General features: G+C 34.8%; 1 protein-coding gene across 4 annotated transcripts in view; it reads left to right on the plus strand.

The window, feature by feature from the left end:
• The window catches only part of VPS13A (vacuolar protein sorting 13 homolog A), a 242,767-nt gene that overhangs the window by 154,301 nt on the left and 61,123 nt on the right, over positions 1-27,343 (plus strand). For all 4 annotated transcript variants that reach the window (XR_008956869.1, XM_026518814.4, XM_026518816.4 and 1 more), the window contains exons 47-58: positions 112-394; positions 2,837-3,232; positions 3,489-3,593; positions 3,717-3,863; positions 7,997-8,125; positions 8,549-8,682; positions 14,665-14,794; positions 21,403-21,635; positions 24,604-24,757; positions 25,272-25,418; positions 25,621-25,702; positions 26,800-26,869. Coding sequence is in view for 3 of the 4 variants with exons in the window: in XM_026518814.4 (XP_026374599.1) it covers positions 112-394; positions 2,837-3,232; positions 3,489-3,593; positions 3,717-3,863; positions 7,997-8,125; positions 8,549-8,682; positions 14,665-14,794; positions 21,403-21,635; positions 24,604-24,757; positions 25,272-25,418; positions 25,621-25,702; positions 26,800-26,869 (2,010 nt within the window). In the remaining variant the exon portion in view is untranslated. The remainder of the gene's footprint in view (positions 1-111; positions 395-2,836; positions 3,233-3,488; positions 3,594-3,716; positions 3,864-7,996; positions 8,126-8,548; positions 8,683-14,664; positions 14,795-21,402; positions 21,636-24,603; positions 24,758-25,271; positions 25,419-25,620; positions 25,703-26,799; positions 26,870-27,343) is intronic.

Here is a 27,343-nt window from a genome sequence, read left to right on the forward strand (position 1 = left end):
CGTATTACAAGAGTGGGGAATGATGTAATTTCATTGTTCCAAAGTAGTAATCACCTAATTTATGTTTTCTTTTAAAGCATTTTAAGACTTATTGTTTCAACCTTTACACAGATCACCCCTTTCTCTGAAGCCAGAAGATGAGGACTATCAAACATGTGAAAGAATTGACTTTGAAGAAATTATAAAAAATGATGGCACTTTTCTAAAGAAGAAATGTAGATCTAAAAACACTGCTAAGAAACCATTTATCATTCATATTGTCCCAGAAAAAGATAATTTGGCTTCTCTGTCAGTGTATTCAGAAGATGGTTGGGACTTACCATACATAATGCATTTGTGGCCACCTATCCTGCTACGAAATCTTCTTCCTTATAAAATTGCTTATTATATAGAGGTATTCTAGAATTTTTTTTAATGCCTTCCTGTCTTTGATTTTGTAGCTTTCGTTATTCAAAATTATGAACAATAAAACAATGTTTTAATGTTCTCATAAAAATGATAGTACTGGTGAATGGGTAGTGCAGATGTTTTTCACATGGAAAAAAAATGTTTCCATCGTTATAAAAAAAGGGTTTTTAAAAAAAATTTTTTTCCTCTGATTTACCATAGAATTATGGCTACTAAATTGAATATAAACTACGTGCACAAAAGTGATACTCCATTTTTTAAATCATTTATGAAAATGATATATATTTCTATGGGAAAATTTAGAAAATAGGGCTAATAAAAATTGCCTATAATTACTTCATCTGAAAGTCGCATGTTCAGATGAAGATAGCATCTCAGGTTTAGGATACAGGCTTATCTCCCTTCATCACACTTCTCAGAGAAACTCTGTGTTTTACAAATTTAAGGTTTGTGGCTACCCTGTGTCAAGCAAGTCTGCCAGCACTGTTTTTCCAACAGTGTTTGCTCACGTTGTGTTTTTGTATCATATTTTGGTAATTCTCACAATATTTCAAACGTTTCATTCTTAATCGTTATGATTTGTGATCAGTGATTATGGCTTGCTAAAAGCTCAGATGATGGTTAACGTTATTAGCAATAAACTATTAAGGTGTATGCATTGATTTCTAGGCATAATGCTATTGCATACTTACTAGACTACAGTGTAGTGTAAATGTGATGTTTATATGCATTGGGCACCAAGAAATTCACTCGACTTGCTTTATTGTGATACTTGGTTTATTGTTGTGGTCTGGAACTGAACCCTCAGTATCTCTGAGGTATGCCTGTATATATTTTTAAAATCTATTCTGTGCATGTACATCTCATTTAATATATATTTAAAAGATGGACACTAACTTCTGAAACAAGTATGAGAATTAGTCTTAATATTCAAATACTAGACTTAAATAGATAGAAAAAGCACCCTACATTATATTATTCTCATGCTAGTTTTTGAAAAAGGATTTTAATTCCCTGTAAAGATGTTTTTTCTTTTAAGTGGTTTTTGTTTTAATAGATTACATCTCATTCCTTCCGTTTGTTATAACAGGGATCTTTTCATCTTAAGATTTTATGTAAATGTTCCATTTGCCATGCTTTTCAAATATAAGAGTAGTTCCTTATTGTAGTCTATTAATTACTAGTTTTTATTGCCTATTAATAATTGGGATTTACTATGTGTATACTTGTCTGATAAATTCGGGGGAGGAAGGTAACATATCTATGGTTTAAGGTTATCAATTTTCTGTATGGTTGGCAGATACCATAGTATCTGATACCAGATACCATAACAATTTGTACTTTGCTATCAGATTTGAGATTGAATCCTAGTTCTATCATTTATTAGCTTTATGTCTTTAAGCAAGTCGTATTATCTTTTTAAATCATTTGTCCTAGTCTATAAAATAGGAATAGTAATAAAACTTGCATGATTGCGATATGGGGAAAATCAAATCAGATAATACATGTAAAGGACTTTGCATAGTGCCTCTCAGGCGCATGGTTGCCAATTATTTCCTCTCTCATATCACCACCAACCACTGCTATTCTTATTTTGTGAAATATTACTTAACATGTCAGGCATCAATAATTTATATAATTTTTGCTTTAAGTAATTTAAAATCTTAAGAAATTCCTGTGTTCTAACAACAGGAAGGAATCAGGTTAGAGATAATGGAAAAACTGGTGATGTACTATCTATCTATGTCCCATTCTTATTGAACTTTTAATTTGATACTTTTAGAGATCACATTTTGTTTGCTAGTTTCCAAAGGATATTTTAAATTTTTAGGAAGACAGTTCAGCCGTGGAATGGAGAGAGGGTCATAAGGGACAAGAGCAGTTAGGAGACTCTTAAAGTGAGAGGTCACAGTGACCTGAACTAATAAGGGTACAGTTTTGAGACATACAGAAGATGTAGTATAGACAGTGATTGGAAATGGGTGATGAGGGATTGTTAAAAAGCAAGAACAGGAATTAGTAGGGGTTGCTTATTTTGAATTACTGTCATTTTTTTCATTTTTCATCTTGTAGTTTTAAAAACTAAAATCACTAATGGATAACATTTATTTAAGTATTTTACTAATTACATTGTTTCATAATGTTGATTAGTTCCAGCATAGTTTTACTTTGTGTTATTTAATTTTATCCTCACAGTAGTCCTTTGAAGTAGAGCATTTATTCCATTTTATAAATACAGTAATTCAAATCTCAATTTATAGAAGTTTACACAGTTGGCAGAGTTAGAACTCAAATATAAGTCTTTTGACTTGTTCTGGCAGAGGTGTTTCAAAAGCCTTATGTGTATGACATCTGGAATCATTAAATAGAATTTTTTGGCATATTATTCTGACATGTTTAACATTTGACTGTATTTTTTTTATTGCAGGGGATTGAACATAAAGTTTATACTCTAAATGAAGGACATTCAGCCCATATTTGTACTGTGCAGTTGGATAAAGCCAGACTACATTTAAAATTACTTGACTATCTTAATCATGATTGGAAAAGTGAATATCATATAAAACCTAATCAGCAAGATATTAGTTTCATCAATTTTACCTGTGTTACAGAAATAGAAAAGACTGATTTAGATATTGCTATCCATGTGACTTATAATACTGGCCAGACAGTTGTGGCATTTCATAGTCCTTATTGGATGGTCAATAAAACCAGTCGAATGTTACAGTATAAAGCAGATGGAATTCATCGGAAGCATCCACCTAATTATAAAAAGCCAGTTCTATTTTCTTTTCAACCAAAGCACTTTTTTAATAATAATAAGGTATGTAAGTTTTTGAAAACTTTCATTCTCCTTTAGCTACTTTTCACTCCTTTAATTTTTGAGTCTTGAAGAATATTATGAAACAGGTAGAAATAACATTTAAATATTTGAGGTCAAAAACATTAGAATTTAGTATGGGAAAATGTTTAGTGCATTAGTAATATAATATTTATACAAAAAGCAAAAAATTTATCAGTTGAGGTAGGAATTTTTAAAGGTACCTAAATTGTAATGTATTTGGAATACTTTTTCCTAGGTTCAGCTTATGGTAACTGATAGTGAATTGTCGGATCAGTTTTCAATTGATACTGTTGGTAGTCATGGAGCTGTTAAATGTAAAGGCCTGAAAATGGACTATCAAGTGAGTTCATTCTTCGCTCATGGAGAAACTTGTATTTTAAACTGTGTGTACTGACTACTTAATTTTTATAAGGATGTTGTAATAATGTAACAGTTTTTGAAATGCTAATTTTTTTCCTTTTAGGTTGGTGTCACTATAGACCTCAGCAGTTTTAACATTACCAGAATTGTGACATTTACCCCTTTTTATATGATTGAAAACAAAAGCAAATACCATATATCAGTAGCTGAACAGGGAAATGACAAATGGCTCTCTCTTGATTTGGAGCAGGTGGGTAGATGTATTTCAAAAATGCACCTCTTTGGATTTTCATTTTTCCTTGAAGTTAACTACTTGAAACCACTATGTAAGTTTTTAATTGCCCCCCCCTTTATTTGTATCAGGCTCTAGATTTCATTTTTAAAAACCAAGGCTTGTCGTTTAGGAATGCATTGCTTGATAAGGGAAATAGATATTTAACAACTAGTAACCAAGCAGGCTAAATACAGCAGTAGATGACTAGATAAGGTATAAATGCTATCAGGAGTAGGAAATGATTTACTCTTTCTGTGAAGCTGTTAGGAATGCCTTTGTGGAATAAGTTAAGCCAATTATTTTAAGACGGTAGTGGCTTAGGAATGAAATTTTGATTCTACTCCATGTTTAGCTATTAGACCTCTGGGTAAGAGCTTTCTAAAGGATTGTCTGAGGTTGATGGAATATTTTACTTTTGAAGAAATTATATTCTAAATACGTTAAAATTATAAGAGAAGTGTTTGCTGTTTTTGTTCACTGTTCCTTCTTGCTTTTAAACCATCCTGCTGGGATTATTCTTCTTGACATTCTTTAGATTTTCCTTCAGAGCTCATTTTGGAGGCAAATGCCATCAGTTTGTGTTTATCCATAAAAGTTTTTGTCATGGTTCTTTTATGATAATTTCTCTTGCTTATCTGCTCTGTTTTTTTCCTCAATATTTGTAGATTTTACTCTGTTTTCTGGCTTCCACTTTAGTTGAATTCTGTGATTCTGTCATTCCTTTAGAGGTCATTTTTCTTCCTAATTGTCTTCATGATCTTTGTCTTTGATGTTCTGTAGCCGTACTACTGTTTGTCTACATGTGGGTTCTTTTTATAAATCCTACTTGAGATGCTATGCTCTGAGATTTGTGAATCGATCTGTTTCATACTTGCTGTATAATTTGCAGCTATTGTCTCTTTAAATATTGTCTCTTCTTCGTCCTTTCATTTGCCTCAGTTGGCCTTTAATCAGATATACTCTAGACCTCCATATTCTATCTTCCATGTCTCTTAATATTTTTTAAAGTATTTTCCATCTATATAGCTCTCTTTCCTGCATTCTGGATAAATTCTACATGTATATCTTTAATAAATTTTTACTTTTACTCTGTCTAAATTGCTATTAAGCCTTCAGTTGAGTTTTTTATTTGAATAATTATATTTCTTATTTTCAGAAGTTCTACCTTTTTAAAATCTGCCTGTTCATTTATTAATGAATAGTTGTGTGTATTCCTTGGGTGCCTTGTGATAACATCTATTAAAAGAACCACAAGTTCCTGTGCTTGTGTAGTTTACGTTTCATGGGGTGGGGTGTGTGGAAACATTAATAATATCATACTTAGTAAAATGTATAATATGGTTAAAGGTGAAAAGTCTAATTGGGGAAATGCAAATAAGACGGGTTTGAAGTATTAAAGAGTTCTAGCAAGCTCAGGGTGGGCTATAATTTTATATAAGGTGGTCAAGGATAAGACTCATTGAGGTCATATTTGAGCAGACTTGTAGGAAATATGGGAGGTAGCAGTTGCCGATAGCTCAGTGAGCTGCCATGTGTTTGGAGTAGCTATTAGGACAGCAACTCAAAATGAAAGTAACAGTCAAGCCTTTAGTCACTTACTGCCATAGTATAAGCAAGAGACTAAACTGGAGAAAGCGCCAGCTCTCCCCACCCTATTCTACTTTCCCTGTGGAAGAGCACTGGTCAGGGATCATGTGGATCAGCACAGACTTGGAGGTTGTGTCACTGTCAAGGGAGCCTTGAACAAAAGGCTCTTCCAGTTTTCTGGGCTTAGGAGATGAACAATAACAAGGGGGAAGAGCTAGGAGTAGAAAAGTACTGAACACTGAGAGGGGAGAAAAAGCATCTTCAAGGTTCTCCCTCTCTCCTTTTAAAGAGGTCTGGCAGGGAGGTTCCTCAAAGAGGCCTCTGCCATGGGCCATGATAGAGAGGCCTCGGAATGAAGGTACCTCAGGTAGGAATTCAGATACGTGTAAATGCATGGCTGGAAGTGAGGGCTGGGTCCTTGAGACTGTTGTATGCTGACTGTGCACCTAGTCTGCTGTGAGGGGGGGCAGCTTAGCCCTGTGAGGCCTGCCGGATAAGGCCTTTGTACTTGCCTGTGGTGTGATGTGAAAAAAATACACATAGGTTTTTAGCCAGGAGCTGGAATCCTCAGCCATGTGGATATCTGGGGAAAGAGCATTAGAGGCAGAAGGATCATCCAGGGTAGATGCCCTGAAGTGGAAGGACTTTGGCATGTTTGTGGGATAGCAAAAGAGGCCGGTATTACTGGAGACAGGAAAGTAATGGAGAACAAGGCATAACAGTGATGAAGAGTAATCATGCAGAACTTTGGGAGCCATTGCAACGATTCTAGCTTTTGCTCTGCATGAAGTGAAGAGCTGTTAGATGGTTTCGAACAGTGATTAGTAGGTTCTCAATAAATATTTACTGAATGAATATATACTTTATTTTTGCAAGTGTTCCACGTGTGCTCATTAGGTCTAGGGTTCTTGGTTTGTTGGATGTAGAGCTCTCTGTGTCCAGATGCTAAGATTACCAACTCCATCTTTGTTTTGCTTTAATTATTTTTCTAGGTGTATCTTCTTCCATACTTAGAGCAGCTCTGTGTCTTGATTTGTATGTCTATTGCAGATAACATTGTTGGGCCTTAGCTTTTTAAAAACCTGACTTACAGCCTCTGTCTTTGAACAGTTTGTTTACATGAAGTGCAATTACAACTGCATAACTTATTTTTTATTTTACTTTCTCTGTTTCTTTTTGTTTTCAATTTCAGCTTTTCTTAACATAAATTTTCTTGTGCTAGTTTAAAATTTTTACATTTCAATTTTGGCATATAGTGGTCAACCTTAAGATGTGTACTTGTGATTATTGCCTATGTTGTTTGTTAAACTTACTTAGATCTCTCTTTTCCCATTACAAAAGACAAGTACATTAGCACTTTCTCTAGTTGCAAAATTTTGAGCACATAACTCTTTAAAACAATACAGTGTATATTGCTAAACATAGCATACATTTTTAAACCAAGGCTACCAGGGAGTAGCAGGCTTGGGAATATCCAGAGAGCACATCATTGTTAGCCTTCTCCGTTCCTCATGGGAAGTATGACGCTTCAGTTAGTATTGCTGCTCCTTTGACTCTCCCATTTAAGTTCCTGCTAGGTTGCAAGAAGCCCTGAGTGGGAGATTCTAAGCCTCTTACGGCCTTAACCGTGTCTCCTGTCTAGTTCCATTAGTTACCTCTTAAGGTTGAATAGGCTGGCTTTAACAAGCTAAGGCACTTGACTTTAGGATCCAGGTTCCTCCTCCATTGCTCCAGGTCATGTCGTGCTGGTGGGTATCCCACATGAACAGTTTCACTGAAGTATGTGAAGTCATCGGTCTGGTGGGGGCCTGTCACAGTAAGGCAGGGTGTACAGAATAGCTTACAGACCACGCTGCTTCTCCTTTCCTCTTCTCCTAGTTCTTTCCTTTGTTTCTGCTCCTGTTGTCTGAACTTGTCTCTCTCAGGGAGTTGACTGTTTCTTGTTTTACTAGTTTGGATTCCAGATCACTGATGCTCATGTTGTTCCTTAAGGTTTTGAGCCTGTTTCCTACTCTGAACTTTAGATACTACTTTTACTTTTTTTTTTTTTTTTTTTTACCATTGTTGGACTTCCAGGACTCTAGATTCACCCATGACCTGATTGAACATTTGCATGTACTTTGGCTGTTGTTTAATTACCAAATGATACCCACAACCTGACTGTGATTTTTAGGAACTGAATGTACCCTTGTTTTAAACTGATCACTTGCTTCTGGGCTCAGCTTTTATATGCTGATTTTTCATCCCTCCTCTAGATCTCTGGACCACATTGAAATCTCTTCACCAGCACTCCGCTTACCACAGCTCCTCAACTTCCCACCCAGCACTGCCTGTACTCACAGTGCCCACAGGTGGTGTCCCAGCTCTAAGTTGGCAGTTTGTAGCTTTTTAGCCAAGCAACCGAATAACTAGAGCAGTGTTGAAAGACATTTATTTTAAGTCTATCCTGATGGGTTTATTAAAATGATAAAATTTTGATGATGAAATTAAAAAAAAATAAATGTGTGTAATATGTGTTTTAGTGTATCCCCTTTTGGCCCGAGGATGCTTCTAATGCACTTCTTATTCAAGTTGAAAGAAATCAAGGCCCTCCCAAAAAGATACATTTTAACAAGCAAGCAAATTGCATTTTATTGCGTCTGGATAATGAGGTGGGTGATGTGTGTGTGTGTGTGTGTGTGTGTGTGTGTATGATTAGAGAAGCTATTATATACTTACTCGTAATTTTGTTTGTATCTTTGATTTTTTTCCCTTTTACCAAAAAGGAACAAACATTTCTTTATGTAAAGGGAAAAAGTACTAAACAGAAACAGAGACATAAAACAATTTAATTGTTTAACAGAAAGTTAGAATGCCTAGAATACTAGAACATACGGAATTTGACCCATCTGTATACACTAATTGAGATTCATGGTTTCCCGGATATGCAGTAGAAAATCCTGACTTGCTTTCTTAATCATCAAAAAATGTATTAAGTTATGAATAGTCTTATTGAATGTTATTAGTTAATATTCTTTGAAAAATGATCACGTAAGAGAATATTTGTCTTTTTTCCTTTTTTTTTTTTTTCCTAGCTTGGAGGTATTATAGCAGAAGTTAATTTGGCTGAGCATTCTACAGTTATTACATTTTCAGATTATCATGATGGAGCAGCTCCATTCCTATTAATAAATCACACCAAGAGTGACATTGTTCAGTACAATCAAAGGTAAGAAGATTATCACAAATACAGTATCCCCCTGATTTTAGCAGAGTCTAGGTCATGGGCCATTGACTTTATGATGATTTCTTAAGAATATAACACTGACGGGGTGCCTGGGTGGCTCAGTTGGTTAAGTGTCTGACCTCGACTCAGGTCATGATCTCAGGATCCTGGGATTCAGCCCCATGTCCGGCTCTATACTCAACAGGGAGCATCCCTCTCCCTCTGCTCCTCCCCCCTGCTCATGCTCGCTCAAATCATGCGCACATGCGGGTGAGCTCTGTCTCTCTCTCAAATATATAAAACCTTTAAAAATAAATCACTGATAATGACATTAAAGACAATTTTTTAAAGAAGGTGTACTGAAGTATGTAGGGGTAAAACTGACATTAATATCTGTACTTTACTTTTTAAAAATTGTGATGTAATTGACATAACCTTATATTAGTTTCACAAATACAGCATAATGATTTATTTGTATATATTGCACATTGATCACCACAGTAAGTCTAGTTAACACCCATCACCACACGTAGTTACAAATTTTTTTTCTTGCGATGACAACTAAAATTCTGTTGTCAACTTTCAAATATGCAATACAGTAGTATTAACTGTAGCCACCATGCTGTACATTACAGCCCCATGATTTATTTATTTTTTCACTGGAAGTTTGTACCTTTTGACCCCTTCACCCACTTCACACCCTATCCCCACCTCCCACCTCTAACAACCATCACCACTTTTTTTTTTTTTTTTTCAATCTATGTGTTTGGAGTTTTTCATTGTTTTCCTTTGGTGTTTTTGGCTTTTTAGACCCCTTTTATAAATACATACAGATCATGGTCTTTTTCTGTCTGACTTATTTCACTTAGCGTAATGCGCTTGAGGTCCATCCATGTTGTCACAAATGGCAAAGCTTTGTTCTTTGTGGGTGAATAGCAATCTATTGTATATATACACCACATTTTCTTTATCCATTCATCCGTCGATGGACACTTTCGTTATTTTCATGTCTTGGCTATTTTAAATAATGGCTGAAGTGACGTGGGGGTGCAGATTTCTTTTTGAGTTAGTGTTTTTATTTCCTTTGGATAAATATCCAGAGGTGGAATTGCTTGATCAAATGGTAGTTGTATTTTCAATTTTTTGAGGAACGTCTGTTTTCTCTTTTCCACATTGGCTGCACCAGTTTACATCCCCACCAGCAGTCATCCTCATCAACACTTCTTTTCTTGTCTTTTTTGAAAATAGCCATTCTAGTAGGTGTGAGGTGATACCTCATTGTGATTTTGATTTGCATTTCTCTGATGATTAGTGGCATTCATTACTTTTAAAAAGAAAAATGGAAGAACTGAAGCAAGTATGGCAAAAGCTTGATCATTGTAGAATCTGGTGAAGAAATGTCAGGGTTTATCATAAGAACTTGGTCTGTTTTTTACATTTTTCATATTTTTAATGAACATAATGTAAATTTTGAAACTTTAGGTTTTTTTCAAGCAGTAGATACCCTCTTCTTGCTGTGATGGGTGTGGGTGGAAAGGACTGCTACATTTTTAAGCTTCCCTAAAGACTATATCTAAATCTTGATTTTCCAGGATTACTCTTAACATCGTTTGTTTTAATTTGCTGTGATATCATATCCTCCTAGTACTGTGACAGTTTATGTAACTTTCTGTTCCTCTTCTTACTTGGTCCCAGGCTCTCCTGAATTTACTTTGCTCTTTTTGTTTTCATCTGTCACTTGTCAGTAAGCCTATATTCATGAGTTCATTTATGCTTTCCTTCCACTGCTAAATGTACACTTCTAACCACTGGTTAAGATCAAATAAACATTGAGTAAGGACCCTAAGGCTGGACTAGCAAGTATCTAGAACTCCTCCTGCCCTATCAGTTTTCTCATTTGTGGAAGATGTTGAGAAACAGGAAAGCCTGTGTTCTATGATTATCCTTCTTACAAAAATAATGAGTTGATTGGTCATAACCGATGAAAATAAAGAGTTTATTTGCCCTTCAATCCACGTACCCCAAGTAGCCTTTCTCATAGTGTTCAGAATTAAGACCTACAGAGAATGACTCGAGTAACTCTTTTTTCCGTTCACTCAAGGATAGTGTATGGCTGGTAATGTTCTAGAGCCACACTGAGAAGCTAAGTTAATTCCTTATATACTATGAATGATGGAGGGCACCGTAGTTTCTCTGACAACTGGTTGAGCTTGGCTGAAGCTGAACTAGAGACTTCTCAGTCTCATCTGTGGCCTTGACCTTACAGTTATCTATACAGTTCAGATATAAAGTGTTTAGAAATCTTAACTACTCCACTGTTAAAATTGTAAAAGTAATAGATACGGGAGAAACTGGAATGTGATCTTATATTGAAATTCTAAAACCTAAAAAAATTGCGATCTTAATGGAAATTTATAAAATTAACAATCTGTAGTAACGAACACTAGATTTAGGTTTAAAATTATTTGTAGTTGTTAAATCAAGAACCTGAAATTGTGGTTTAAAAGAATATTGAGGGGCTCCTGGGCGGCACAGTCGGTTATGTGTCTGACTCTTGGTTTCGGCTCTGGTCGTGATCCCAGGGTCATGAGTCCAGCTCCCCGCTCAGCACAAAATGTGCTTGGGATTCTCTCTCTTCTTTTTCCTTTGCCCCTCCCCCACCCCCTCTATCAAACAAACAAACAAATTCATTCATTCATTAATTCCAGAGTCATGTATGCCAGTGATCGCAAAAACTGTATTCCAACATAGACCACTTCTCTTGAGCTTCAGGCTGCTACCTCCTCCTCGTTATCACATAATTAATAGTTGTAATGTTCTGATAAGTAATAGTATCACATACTCAATCACATAGTTAAACTATTTTTTAAAAATCTCCGCTTGTCTAGTCTTTCCTGTAATTATCCTAGTTCAGGCTCCCAAATTTCTTGTTTGAGTAGATTTTTTAATCTGCATCTCTGTAGCTCATGTCTCTACTTAATCCTCCATTTGCCACCAGAGGTAGGTTTCCAGAAATACTAAATCTAATCTTGTCTGTGTCTTGTTTAGAGTTTTTTAGTGACTTTCCATTTCTGTTCAAATAAAATATGTTTCTCAGCTACTTTTCTCAACAATTTCTCTTTCCCTATACTTAAGACAAGCTCAAGTCTTGGTTTCCTGAATGCTTTCTGTCCTTCCATGTGTTTTCACCTTTTTGGTGCTCCTTTCTGCCAGAAAAGCTTCTACGGCCTGTGATCCCTTCCCCACTACCTTAATCTGTGCACCAGTTTTCAGTTGTACCTTTGCGTATGTAGATTAAAGCATTTGTCACATTTCATTGTCATTGTCTTGTGAGTTTAAGACTGTACGCATGTATAGTTGGCATTTTGAGGACTCCAGTTTTATTTTCTTTGAATTCCCATTGCCTATCTGAGAAATATTGAGATGAATTTTCTTTGTAAGAAATATTCTGCAGTGAGTTAAACAGATTACAATTTATATGAATTAAAAGCATTTCTCAATATCAATATTTGTAAACCAATTTATCTGTTTTACATTTACATCTGATATTTTTTTCATGGAATAAACAATGCCCATAGGGCTATTTTCTCCTCTGCTTTTCCTTCCTTGGCTTTGTTGTTGTTAATATGGTTGTTCATTGTTTCCTGCATATAAAAAGTATAGCTGTCAATTTTCTTAATTCCATAGAAAAATTGTGAAAAGAAAACCATAATCCTGAAATCCCAACACTGTCAACATTTTTTTTAACACTGTCAACATTTTGTTGCATTTCTTATCACACTGTTTTACTGTTGCTATCTATATTTCTGAATCTCTTGTTTTTAATAGCTATTGTGAGCATGTAAATTTACCCTTAAATAATTTTTAATAAATGTTTGATGACCCATCATTTAGATGCACTATAAATATTCTTGAGAATTATGGTTATTGTCTAATTGTGTAATGTTAGAATCCATTTCTTTTAAGAAAGATCTTTAACCCATTTGTAGCCCTTCTATTAACTAACTTAAGATTCCTTGCCTTTTTTTGGTAATATGGATTATTTTTTTCTAATGATGATTTGGAAAATATAAATTCTGTGTTTGTTGTAGATAATTACTTTTTTGTTCTTGAAGATTTAGATGCATTTTAAATTTAGAATGAAACAGAATCTGCTAATTGACCCATGGTGAAAAAATGGAACACGTTCACATTTTCAGCTTCTCTTTCCAAATTCCCAGTTTCTTATGAATATACTTTGAAATTTTTGGCTCAAATTAATATAAGATGGTTAGCTTTTCAAAACTGTTTATTCAAGGCTTTTTTTGGCATTTGACAAGTTGATTTGACTAGTTTAGTTTCTTAATATTTTTATATCCCAATTTTTTAAAAAGTTTTATTTAAGTAATGGCTACACCTGATGTGAGGCTCGAACTCAGGACTCTGAGGTCAAGAGCCAGACCATCTTTAAAGTGAGCCAGTCAGGTGCCTCTGGCTTGGTTGGAAAAAGACTTTGAGTTACTTTTTCAGTAAGGGTTTGTGGATAATATGTTATTGCTTGTTTGAGAATCTTACTCTTGCAATTAATGACAATTTGACATAAAATTTTAAGTCCTAACCTCTTAAAATTGTGTAGACATTGCTCCATTGTTTTCTGGCATTCAATATTACAAAAAAATGTGAGACCAGTCTTATTTTTATTCCGTTGTGGGTAAACTGTGATTTTCCTACATGTTTATGGGCAGATTTCCCTATATTTTCTTTAAAACTTAAACTTTTTACAAAGATATGTCTAGGATGATACCCATTTATATTAATTTTGTGTAATGCCCTGCCATTGAACCTCCGGAGTCTGCTGCTGGTTCAGTCAAAAAAGTTATATTCTATTATTTCTTTGGTTCGTATCTTCTCCAATTTTTTGTTTTTCTGGGAATTATTTTGTGAGTTGATTGAATTAATTAGATTTATATGCCTTTGTCTTAAGGTTAAAAAAAAAAAATAGCTGTCTTGTTTTTGCCAGAATAAGACCAATACTTAGGAAAGAGTTCTCAAAAAAATTCTCTTAGATTTAGTATATATAATAGTTGGAATAGTTTTCTTCCACAATTCATTTGTATTAAAACAGAAGTTCACAAAGAGGTTTCAAAAACAGGGATGGCTGGGCGGCTCAATCTGTTAAGTGTCTGCTTAGGTCATGATCCCAGGGTCCTGGGATCAAGCCCTGTATCAGGCTCGTTGCTCAGCAGAGAGCCTGCTTCTCCTTCTGCCTGCCGCTCCCCCTGCTCGTGCCCTCTCTCAAATAAATAAATAAATAAAATCTTTAAAAAAAAAGTTTCAGGGGCGCCTGGGTGGCTCAGTCGTTAAGCATCTGCCTTTGGCTCAGGGCATGTTCCTGGTGTTCTGGGATCGAGCCCCACGTCAGGCTTCTCCGCTGGGAGCCTGCTTCTTCCTCTCCCACTCCCCCTGCTTGTGTTCCCACTCTCGCTGGCTGTCTCTCTCTCTGTCGAATGAATAAATAAAAAAATCTTTAAAATAAATAAATAAATAAAAAGTTTCAAACATGAAACTCTTTATCTTCTAAGTGGGACAGATATTTCCCTTGAAATATTCTCATTTTCTTAGAAAACCTCTTTTTCAGGGGCACCTAGTTGACTCAGTCGTTAAGCATCTGCCTTCGGCTCAGGTCATGATCCCAGGGTCCTGGGATCGAGCCCCGCATCAGGCTCCCTGCTCAGCGGGAAGCCTGCTTCTCCCTCTCCCATTCTCTCTGCTGGTGTTCCCTCTCTCGCTGTGTCTCTCTCTGTCAAATAAATAAAATCTTTAAAAAAAAAAGAAAAAAGAAAAGAAAACCTCTTTTTCATTGTATAAGGAAAATAAATTTCAATCTACTCTTAATCAGAACTGCCACAAATCTCAGTGAGTGGACTCAGAATCTGTTATTTTAGATTCTTTGTATATTCATATGCTTGCACTTGATTTAATGCATATTTTTACTATTTATGATAGTTCTCTCAGTGAAATAGAAGATTCCCTCCCTCCTGGAAAAGCAGTATTTTATACATGGGCTGATCCAGTGGGCTCTAGAAAGCTGAAGTGGAGATGTGGAAAAAGCCATGGTGAAGTAACACAAAAGGATGTACGTATGGGGTTAAGTATTACTATGTTCTAAGCATGCTTTTTTTGTTGTTGTTGTTTTGTTAAGGTATTCTCTTCCTGCTTTGCTAGTTATAAGGCCTGTTTTGTGTCTGTACTTTATACAACTGCCAAAGATTTTTTTTTTAAGTTTCAGGAGTAGAATTGAGTGATTCATCCCTCACATGTAACACCCAGTGTTCATCATTACCAGTGCCCTCCTTAATCCCCATCACCCATCTAACCCACTCCCCTCTAGCCACCCTCACTTTGTTCTCTGTAGTTAAGAGTCTATTTTATGGTTTGCCTCTTTTCTTTCCCCCTTATCTTCATTTGTTTTGTTTCTTAAATTCCACATGTGAGTGAAATCACATGGTATTTGTCTTTCTCTGACTTATTTCGCTAAGCAAAGTAGTCTCTCAGCAGCAGAAAGAGGAATCAAGGAATCAATCCCATTTGTAATTGCATCAAAACCATAAGATACCTAGGAATAAATCTAACCAAAGAGGTAAAAGTAAAAGATCTGTACATCTATCAAAGAAAGTGAGGATGACACACAGAAGTAGAAAAATATTCCATGCTCATGTATTAGAACCAAATATTGTTTAAAAAAAAATGTCAAAGATTTTAAAAGCAGTATTCAGACTTTAGCCAAAAACATTTAAAACCAGATGGGGTCCTATTTTATGGCTACATCATTATTCGCTGCTCTTACATTTTAAAAGGTACACTAGGCTTAGGTAGGTGCTTTCAGCATTTGTCTCATAACAGAGTCTCTGCACTGACAGCCATTTTAGGTCAATGTGGCTTCTGTGAGGATCATTTAGGGACCCACTAAAGAATTCATTTTTGAGTGGTTTATTATAATGATTAAGTTATATATAAGTATTTTCCAGTAACATTTGGAATGACTTTGAGAAATTTTTATTAAAATGTTATTAGTTGGGGCGCCTGGTGTCTCAGTCGGTTAAGTGTCTGCCTTCTGCTCAGGTCATGATCCCAGGGTCCTGGGATTGAGTCCCTCATTGGGTTCTTTGCTCAGCAGGGAGCCTGCTTCTCCCTCTGCCTGCCACTCCCCCTGCTTGTGCACGCTCTCTCTCTCTTTCTTTTTGACAAATAAACAAAATCTTAAAAATTTCTTGAGATAGATACTGTGTTAGTCTGCTTGGGCTGCCATGATGAAATACCTTAGACTGGGTGGCTTAAACAACACAAATTTATTTCTCAGAGTTTGAGAGTTGGAAGCCCAAGATCAAAGGGCCAGCATGGTCAGGTTCTGGTGAACCTGGTGAGGACTCTTCTTGACTTGCAGTCGACCACCCTCTTACTATGTCTTCACGTGGTGGAAAGAGAAGGAGTGAGCTCTCTGATGTCTCTTAGCAGGATACTAATCCTGTTGGATCAGAGCCCTAACCCCTCCTTTATGATGTCATTTAATCTTAACTACCTCCATAAAGGCCCTGTGTACAAAAGAGTCACATTGGAGCTTCAACATATGACTTTGGGGGGAGTGAGGGGACACAATTCAGTTAATAGCAGATACTGAGATCAGTGGTTTTCAGATTTTCTTCTTATATGAAGTCACTTAAAGGCACAAATTTCCCTCTGAAAACAGCATTAGTTTTATCTCACAAATTTTGATATATTTTATATTTATTATCCTTTTGTTCAAAATATTTCCTAAATTTTGGGGTGCCTGGGTGGCGCATTCGTTAGGCGTCTGCCTTCGGCTCAGGGAGTGATCCTGGTGTTCTGGGATCAAGCTCCACATCAGGCTTCTCCGCTAGGAGCCTGCTTCTTCCTCTCCCACTCCCCTGCTTGTGTTCCCTCTCTCACTGGCTGTCTCTCTCTATCAAATAAATAAAATCTTTAAACGAAACATTTCCTAAATTTCATTTTTATTTTTTTTGTATTCCATATATATATATTGCTTTGTTTTTAATATTTTACATATTTTTATATTTTGTGATTTTTTTTTAATATTTTGGTTTCATGGCTCCTTAGGTCATTGCTTAATTTTCAAAAATAAGGGAATTTTCCAATTATGTTTGTTGATTTCTAACTTAATTCCACTGTGATTTGAGAACATACTCTGATTTGGTCCTGAAATTTATTGAGATAGATATTATGGGCCAGATTTTGTGTAGTCATTTTGTGCATATTTCACACATATTTGAAAAGAATACGTGTTCTGTAGTTGTTGGTTACAGTGTTCTGTATATGTCAGTTTGTTTAAGTTTATTATATTGTTTAAATCTTCTAGCTCATTAGGTTTTTTGTGCATATGTTTGCTTGTACCATTGTATTTAAAATCTCCTGTAGATAATATACTTCCATCTTTTAGTTTCATTAATTTTGGCTTATATATTTTGAGACTGTGTGATTAGGTTAATAAAATTTAGAGTTGCTGTATCTTCCTGTTAGGTTGATCATTTTAGTATTTAGTCATGCATCATTAGTATATAATAGTGCAATGCCCACCATTGTATCTTTTTTAGATTTAAACGTTTAGACTCTCAAAACTATCATAGGCTGCAGTTTGCAACTGCCTACTCAGAAAGATACAGGCCAGGGAACAAAGCATGCCAGCCGGGAGCATCGGATATTTTGCCTGGCAGTTAAGGAAGCATTCTCTTTGGTCACCTGCAATGACGGTTTTGTTGATGGAACAAGGCTCACTTGGGTGTGTTATGAGCCACTTTGACCTACAAGCCCTATTCCACAATAGCACATATCTCTTGTAACAACCCACGACCATAGCTTATAGGTGTTCTGCAAGGAATGTACAGACATCATTGCACTAAAAGAAATCAATAGTTTTTAGCAATATTACAACACTCATTCTTGACTTACTAAAACCTGCTGTAAATTAGTACTGATACCACTTTCCCAATAATATGAGGACTTTAGAACTCTTACTCCATTTATCCCCTTTCATCTTATGTACTGTTGTTGTGTGTGTTATTTCTAAATATATATTAAATCCCATAAGAAGTATTACTACTGCTTTCTGCGACTAATAGTGTTAACTCACATGTTTTCTTTCTTCCGTTTTTTCCTTCCAACCTGCATCTTCATGTTTCCATTTGTGTTAAATTTTTTTCTCTTCAGTATTTTTCTAATGCAGGTCAACAGCTGACAAATTCTCGTTCAGTTTCATTTGTCTAGAAATGTCTTTATTTTGTCTTTTTTCTTGGTAGGATATTTATGCTGTATGTCAAATTTCAGAGCTGGCACTTACCTTTTTCCTTCACCTTAGGACTCCAGTATTATGTAAATGTTAGACCTTTTCACCATGTCCCTTGTGATTTTCATGTGATATTCTATTGTTTCATCCTTTTCTCTCTGACCTTCAGTATGAATATTTTTTTCTGACCTTGCACTATACTTCTCTTGCAGTATCTAATCTCTTAATGTCATCCATTGAGTTCTTAACTTTAATTATTGAAATGATCAGTTCTAGGATTTCTGTTTTAGAAGTTTTTGTTTCAAAATTCTCTATCTTGTTACATAATTCCTTGAATATGTTAATCATAGCTACCTTAAAGCCTATCTGATAATTCTAATATCTAGATCTCTTGTGGATACTGCTACATTTTCTCTTTTATTTCTTAGTTTTCACTCACATCTATTCCTTAAATGCATGTTTAATTTTGACTGTGTGCTGGACATAATATATGAAAAGTTTTAGCGACAGTTTAGGCTTTGTATAGTGTCCCTTTTTCTTGAGAAGAAATCGTTCTGCCTTTCTCAGGCAGCTGGTCTAGGGGGAGATTGCCTTAATCTAAAGGGGGATTTTAATGATTTGAATCTAGTCTTTAGTCCTTGTAAGAACCCTGCTACCTAGAGTATAGCCCTTTGGGGGCTCAACTAAAAGCCTAAGCTGTTGACCCCTTCTTTTTGGTATGCCATATATTCCAGTTTTAATCTTTCCATTTCCATGAGACTACACAATATTTTTCTGATTTTCTTAACTTCTCGGTGTCTGCTTCTACTTTTAGAATTGGCAGTTGACTTTTTGAGAAAGCAACTACAAATATGAAATTCACTTGTATTGGCTTTCCTTCTCACTCAGATCTTGGCTTCATTAATCCTCACTGCCTTAGTAGCCTTACTGTCTTTTCAAACACATTATCCTTTTTATATTTTGTCTAGCAAAAGTTCTTGTTTTTAGCAAGAGGGTTGGTCCAAAGACTACCTACTCATCAACTGCTAGAGCAGTAACTCATGGTATATTTTCAAAATTAAACTTGTTAGCATATGGGAGTGTCATGGCATTTTGTGTATTGATTTTGTATGCAGAAAACTCGCTGAATTCTCTAATTAATATTACTTGTTTTTTATTTTTCTGTATGGGCAGTCATGACTCAAATAATGAGAGTTTTGTTTTCTCCTTTTCGGTCCTTTCATCTTTAATTTCTTTTTGCCTTACTGGACTGGCTAGGATCTTTAATATACTATTGAGTGAAAGTGGTGTTTGCGAATATTTTTGCCTTATATCTGATCTTAAATTATATACCTTCAACATTTTGTCTTTAAATATGATCTTTGCCAAAGTTTGGTATTTTCTTGAGAGGACAATTTGATAAGAGGTTTTAAAAAAAAAAAAACAACTCATCTACTCTTTGTTTGCCAAAGGTTTTATTATGATTGGATATTGAATTTTATAAAATGTTTTCTCCCAAATAGGTGCTATTTTATTTGCATAACATTTTTTTCTTGCAAACATCCATCTTGAATCACTTTGTGTCAGTATTTAATTCCTCATGTAGAATTTCCTTGAGTGACAGTCCTTGTTGATGGTAAAATTTAGTAGTTTTTGTCTTTAGGCAACTTTATTTTCTACTCTCTGAAGGATATTTTTGCTGAGTAAGGAGTTTTGGGTTGAGTGTCATTTTCTCAGCATATGGATATATTTTTCCATTGTCTTCTAGTTTTGCTATTGTGGAATCCAGTATAGGTTTTTTTTGTCTTTTTATATATTTGAGAAGCCTGCCTATAATTGGCCTAATTTTAATTTTTTAATTCTTGGCTATTAGAATTTATTCAGGAAAAATAATTTTATTTTTATTTAAATAATCATATTTGATCTATTGATTAGTACTTTTGCATATTTATATCATAATAATAAACTTTATAAAGATAAATCTGAAATCCACTTCAAAATATTAGGACTTCAGAATTATTTGGAAATAAATTAGTTGTCTTATTTTTCAATGTAGTTTTAGTGCTATGTATTTTATTTTAGAAAGTCTTATAAATAGCTTAGCTCTTTCTAAGTACTGACTTTATGGTAGCAACTCCACTTTTTAAATTCACTGCATTATAATATGAATGTGTATGATACAATGTGTCCTCCCCGCTCCCTGCCATCTCAGACCCCCAGTGGATGCTCAAAACCACTGATAGTACCAAGCCCTATATAATACTTTTTTTTTTTAAGATTTTATTTATTTATTTATTTGACAGAGACAGCGAGAGAGGGAACACAAGCAAGGGGAGTGGGAGAGGGAGAAGCAGGCTTCCCTCCAAGCAAGGAGCCCGATGTGGGGCTTGATCCCAGGACCCTGGGATCATGACCTGAGCCGAAGGCAGACGCTTAACGGCTGAGCCACCCAGGTGCCCCTACCAAGCCCTATATAAACCATGTTTTTCCTATGCATACATACCTATGATTAAGTTTAATTTGTAAATTAGGCACAGTGAGAGATTAAAAACAAAAACTAATAATAAAATGGAACAATTATTTACTGTAATAAAAGTCCTATGAATGTGCTCTCTCTCTCAAAACATTTTGTACTCACCCTTCTTTTGATGATGATGTGAGATGATAAAATGCATACGTGGTGAGATGAAGTGAGATGAAAGTTGTAGACCCTGGGATGTAGAATTGGACTACTATTGACCTTCTGACCATATGTCAGAAGGAGGATCATCTGCTTCTGGAACGTGGTTGACCAAAAGTAGCTGAAACTATGGAATGCAAAACCATGGAGAAGGGGGACTACTGTATATTAAAATTTCCTATTGATCAGAATATTCACTAGAATATTGACCAAAAATTCATGGCTATTATTAGAATTTGCTATTGTCATTGAACTTCAAGACCCTGATATTAACACAGAGCTTATAAATAAGGGCTTCCTGCAGAATTAACCATGTGGTGAATATCTGTGCTTTACAGAGCATGCAACTGAAGTGTCAGATATCTTTTATCCTATTTAATTCAGCTCTGTAAGGAAATATAAATTTCTGACTGAACAACTTTTAATATATAACACATTGGTTAGTCTTAGACTAAAGCAGAGAAAATAATAGTTTGTGTTACTGATTAGCCTACAAAAGACGAGTTAGATTTTATTAAGATGTAGAAAGAACAATAACAATTGACCTGTCTTTCTGATTAATAACTGCATAATAAAAATGGCAGAAACTAACATCAACTGATTTTAATTATGTAAATTTCTGAATGTTATACAAATATTAATTCATTTAGTTTGTCCAACCCTTTGAAGGACTTACCATTATAATTTTCATTTTCAAATGTGGATTATAGATTTCCTGTTGGTTAATAAGACTCTAATTTTTTATTTTTTGATGGTTTTGTTTTAGGATATGATGACACCTATAAATTTGGGGAAAAAGACCATTTATTTAGTTTCATTCTTTGAAGGCTTGCAGCGCATTATTTTATTCACTGAAGATCCAAGGGTATTTAAAGTAACATATGAAAGTGAGAAAGCAGAGTTAGCGGAGCAAGAAATTGTGTTGGCCTTACAAGATGTTGGAATTTCTCTCGTCAACAATTACACAAAGCAAGAAGTAGCCTATATTGGCATTACAAGGTTAGATACATTTAAATTTAAATGATTAGTTCTTAATCATTAAGAACGGTGATGATAAAATCTAAAATAATGTAGTTTAAATTTTGTGTTTTGACTATTATACTAAGGTAATGCTGATTTAAAAATGCTTTTGACATTTTTTTTTGCCTTTTGAGATAAAGATATGTCAAAAATCAAATTTATAAATCCTGTCTTATGTTGATTCTCTCAGCTTTCAAAAAAGATTTGTTCAGCTTATCAGAAGTATACTTTATTTAACATGTCGTAAGGAAATATTTAATTTTCTATTACTACCACCACAGTATAGGATACAGTGTAGATGCTCCATATATAGTTGTTGGAGGAATAAAGCCAATACATTCTTTAATTTGAGCTTGACGCTCTTAAGATACAATAAGGTAATATGGAATATATCATTCCCTCGTGTAAGTCATCACCAGTAAAACTCTTTTCTTTATGCCTTTAATATTCCTATTCATAAATGCTTAAGGTAAAATTAATTTGTATATATTAGTGCCTAATTTGAGAGCATTTCTAGATTCCAGTTTGTATAACCAGCATAATATAGTTTTAACCCTTGAGTTTAAGCTGTCAAACATATATGTTAAAGGTATGTAGTATAGGTTTAAATTTGTTTTCTATATAAATTCATCTAGAAATGCCCTTGATTTTTCATTGAATGAAATCCATGCCATTTAAAAAGGAATATTAAAAACTATTTTCTTACAAATTTTTATTCTCAAGAAATGTGTTTCTTATTTGCTAAGTGCTATGCTAAATGATGTGAGTGCAAAGAGGAATAATACACACTTCCTGGCTCTCTGTTTATTAAGTGAATATAAATTTTAGAGGGAATTAATAAATAGAATACTTAACATATGTAAGCGGAGTAATTTTAGAATGTGGTTGGATGTTTTTATTCTGTATGTAAGTCTTTCAGCAATTTTTCAGTAATGAGATTTGTTTCATCCCCTGTTAGATTACTATTTCACACTTTGTCTCATTTTAAACCCGCATTTTCTCTCACACCTCACTGCCTTGTATCCCATTTCAGTGAGAAAATGGAAGCAGTCAAAAGGGAATTTCCAAAGACCCACTCCCCCAAATCACAACTTTCTACCTATGAGCATTTTTTACCTACATACTGTGCCAGCATCTTCTCCACAGTTATAGATACATGTGCTCCTATTTAAAAATATTTTTCAACTTCGCATTCTGTTCCATTTCCTCTTGCCTTCTTGAGACATTGATCCCACAATTCTCTTCTTTCTCTCTCCTACATCAGTAATTTTTGGCTCTCTTTTGGGTTATGCCCATCAGTATTATTTATCTCAACTGAAAAAAAAATTCTCTTGAGCCTACTTTCCCTGCTACCCATATGCCCACTTTTTAGCTTCCCTTTTTAGCCAAACTCCTCAAAAGTGTTACCAATTACAGAAGGGCTTAATATACTTAGTATATCCAATTATTTTACCCATTCTTTCTTTAACCATCCCCACCAGGATTTTGCTGTCAACACACCATGACGTTGGTCTTGTCAAGATCACCAGAGACCAGCCCTCATGTTGCTTAAGTTTATAACATTGAACACAGATCCCTTCTTGATAGTTTTTCTTTGCCTTGACTTTCAGGATACCTCACCATCTTGGTTTTTCTTTCTATCTCAGAACTCTCCATTTCACGTGTTGGTTCCTTGTCTTCATCTCAACTGCTTAATATTGGATGCCCTGGGGCCCTCAGACATGAGTCCTCTTCTCTGTTTCAAATACCACATATATGCCAAAAAATTTAGCAATGTTTCTTTAACCAGAACTTTGTCCCCAACTCCACACTTGTATATCTACCATCTATGCAAAATATCTACTCTTATATCTAAGAGACTTCTTAAACTTCATATTAATTAGGAATTGAACTAATTCCTTATGTCCTTCTTCAAAACCTGCTTCCCCATTGGAGTTAATGACAGCGTCCTCCTGGTTGCTCAGGTGAAAAGCTTTGGAATTATCTTTGATTCCTCTCTTTATCTCACACCCCACATCTAATCCATCTAGAAGTTCTCTGCTGACCCTGCCTTCAAGATAGAAACAGGGTCTGACCATTTTTTACTGCCTCACTGTTCTACCCTAGGCAGAGCCATCACCATTTTTCTCCTGGCTTACTCCATTAAACTTAACAAGTTTTCCTGCTTCTGACCTTCACCCCCACCCCTTCCCCCTCTATCCCAGCACACAGGGTATTCTTTACAAAGCTTGAGTCAGATCACACTGATGATCTCATCATCTTTCAGTGATTCCTCATTTCACAATAAAACGCAAAGTCTTTACAGTATTCTATAAGGCTTTACATTATCTGGCTTCCCACTATCTGTCTTCATCTTGTACTCTTAGTATGTTCCAGGCATGCCTGCCTCCTTGCTCTTCTTTGTACACTACAGGCAGGCTCTGCTTTTGAGTCTTTGTTCTAGCTTGTCTTTGTCCCAGAAATGCTTTTCTCTTATTGTCTGCTGGGTAGCTCCCTTATCTCCTGAGGTTGCTGAAGTCTCATCTTCTCAGTGACACCCTGGCTGACCACTCTATTTTAATACTGCAAGCCCCATCACTTGGCATATCTCAGTATTCCAGATCTACCTCACCCTGTCTTACTTTTTCTCTTTTCAAAACCATTTTCACCTCTTAGTCTATAAAATATACAAATTATTATATTTACTATTTATGGTCTGTCACTCAGCTAAAATAAAGCTCTAGGATGGTGAAGATGTTTACTGATACTATCCCTACCACCTAAAATAGTGTCTGAGTAAAAGTCTAAGTATTGATTGAATGAATTCATATTTTTAAATCTGTAGTATGCTTGCGTGTGACTGAGGATATGGTAAAATTTTACTGAAGGTTTTGCAATTCATGTAATAAACCAGGTAAAATGAAAATGTTTATAAATTAGCACCATGATTTTTGCTTTCATTTGTAAGTTCTGATGTGGTTTGGGAGACAAAGCCCAAGAAGAAGGCAAGATGGAAGCCAATGAGTGTAAAGCACACTGAGAAGTTAGAGAAAGAATTTAAGGAATATACTGAATCTTCACCTTCAGAAGATAAGGTTATTGAATTGGACACTAACGTTCCGGTAATATTTTTAAGTACTGATGTGAAATTTTAATTTTTGCCTGTTGTAATTAGATGAATCACTAGTGAACTTTTAAGGAAAGTCTGGTTTCCTTACAAAACAATGATTCTATCATATATACTTTATATAAAATACTTTAAAGGGATAGTTGTCTGTATTAGTAACTCAGACTTTCTCTTAAGAAGCTAATGATCTACTCCTTAGTTAACAAGAAGTCAATATGTTGTTTTACTTATTTTACTTTTAAAATTATTTTTTCTTTTATCACTTTATTTTCTTTTAGTAAATTAATATAAAAAGTTATACAACTAAGCTATAAAGATTATATGAACATTTTTGTGAGTTGTATTGGAAAGATCCGGTCTAAACCCAGTCAAATTGTAAAGATCCAGTCTAATCAGCTATTTAGCCTACTGTTTTAATTAACATTATCTTTGAAGTTTTAGATACAAATTTCTAATTTTAAACAATTATGAATACAGAGAAAGTCAATGTTTTGGGGTGTATTTTTCAGGTTCGCTTCACACCTAGTGGTACTAACATGAAAATTCTGCAGCCACATGTAATAGCTATAAGAAGAAATTATCTTCCAGCATTAAAAGTAGAATATAGCACATCCGCGCATCAGTCAGCATTTAGAATTCAAGTTTACAGAATACAGGTGAGTCTGAAAAGATTGTCAAATTGTATTCATAAGGAACATAGCAATAAACCAAATGTATTCCCGTGGTCTCTCTTACCTAGTACTTCAATTTCAGTGTTGAACTAGACTGCTTGATTCCTTCTACTTATTAAATCCTGTTATTCTAGTAGGGTTCTGTAATTAACATATTAATATACTGACCTGTTTTTTATTTTCTTAGATCCAAAACCAGATACATGGTGCTATATTTCCATTTGTGTTTTATCCAATTAAACCTCCCAAGTCGGTCACCATGGATTCAGGTTTGTTTGTATTTTTAGATTGCCATAAAAATGTTTGTATTGGCTGTATGGTTTACTTTACGATAAAAACACGAAATGAAACCATTCTCAAGTTTAGTTTCAGTGGGATCATTAGAAAATTGAACCGCTTGTAAAGAACAAGTACTCAACTAAGATCAACAACACATTGACTGAATTCTAAGGAAAAGATAGAGAAACAAACTGAGGGCTTCAGAGGGGAGGGGGGTATTGGAATGGGATAGGCTGGTGATGCGTAGTAAGGAGGGCATGTATTGCATGGTGCACTGGGTGTTATATGCAACTAATGAATCATGGAACTTTACATCAAAAATTAGGGAAGTACTGTATGGTGACTAACATAATATAATAAAAAATATTATTAAAAAATGCACAGAAAAATTATTATAATAAAAAAGGTTTTGGCAAGACAAGATACAAAAAAAATTTTATATTTAAATTTTTAGAAATATTATTGATTTGTAAATCCCTGATTTAAAAGCCACTAGGACCTTTGAATAAATTGTGAAGAAAATCAAATTCAGAGTAGTTTCTAACCATGGAAAATGTCCCGTATTCTCCAGATGAGTGTAGTGACAAGTCTGTTCTTCCATCCTCTGCTTCCCCTTGAGATTCCTTCTTTCTTTGCTATCCCTCTTCCCTTTTCTCTTTTCTCCCTCCTCCCCTTGCGTCCCGCCCCCACCTCCACACCACTGGCTCTGAACTATCTAAGGCAGTATTGATCATCTGCTTGGAAGCTTTTGACCATTGTATATGCCCAAGACCCTCTACCCGGAAGTCCAGGACAAGCCCCTGAAATCTGTGTTTTCACAGTTGCCTTGGTGATTCTAGTGCATACTTCTATTTTAAAATCACTAATTTAAAGGATTAGTTATCCTTAAAGTGAATATAGATAATTAAAAAAAATCCTGGGGTCTGAAATTAAGACTGTAATCAATCTTGCAAATAGTAATTTTAATTGATACTCATGGTTAAGTAAATCATTTAGTTCTCCATTATAATGTGTATTAAATCGCAAGACAATGCTTATCTTTTGCTTAAAGCATCAGGGGATTAATCATATTTATTAACTTTTGTAGCTCCAAAGCCCTTTACAGATGTCAGTATTGTCATGAGATCTGCAGGGCATTCCCAGATATCACGTATTAAGTAAGTGTCTTAATATCTTTCTGTGTGTTTATTTAATGTTTTGATTTGAATATGTGGATTAATTATACTCTTTAAAAAAATCAATTTTAGGTGAGTCAAAGGTTTAAGTGCAAAATATTAAATTATGAAGATCATTAGGAAAATCTATTTTATAATCTTGAAGAGTCAGAAGGCTCTGAATGAAATGTACTTATATTTATTTTCTCATTTACGTTTTCTATAATTACTGCATATTGTTTTAGAAATAAGAAAAAAAATGATACTTTAAAATTCTTATACCACCCAGTCTAAGAAATAGAATATTGACAGAAACATCCATTGATATATTACTCGCCTATTTCTTGTTTTCTCCACGCTATCAACCGTAATAAACACTAACTTCATCCCTTACGTTTTAAAATAGTTTTATTGTACATATGTATCTAAATATTATGCTTCTTGTTTTCCTTTTTTTTCCTAATTTTTTTTTTTTTT

Source organism: Ursus arctos, unplaced genomic scaffold (assembly GCF_023065955.2).
Source record: "Ursus arctos isolate Adak ecotype North America unplaced genomic scaffold, UrsArc2.0 scaffold_33, whole genome shotgun sequence".
Taxonomy (NCBI): domain Eukaryota; kingdom Metazoa; phylum Chordata; class Mammalia; order Carnivora; family Ursidae; genus Ursus; species Ursus arctos.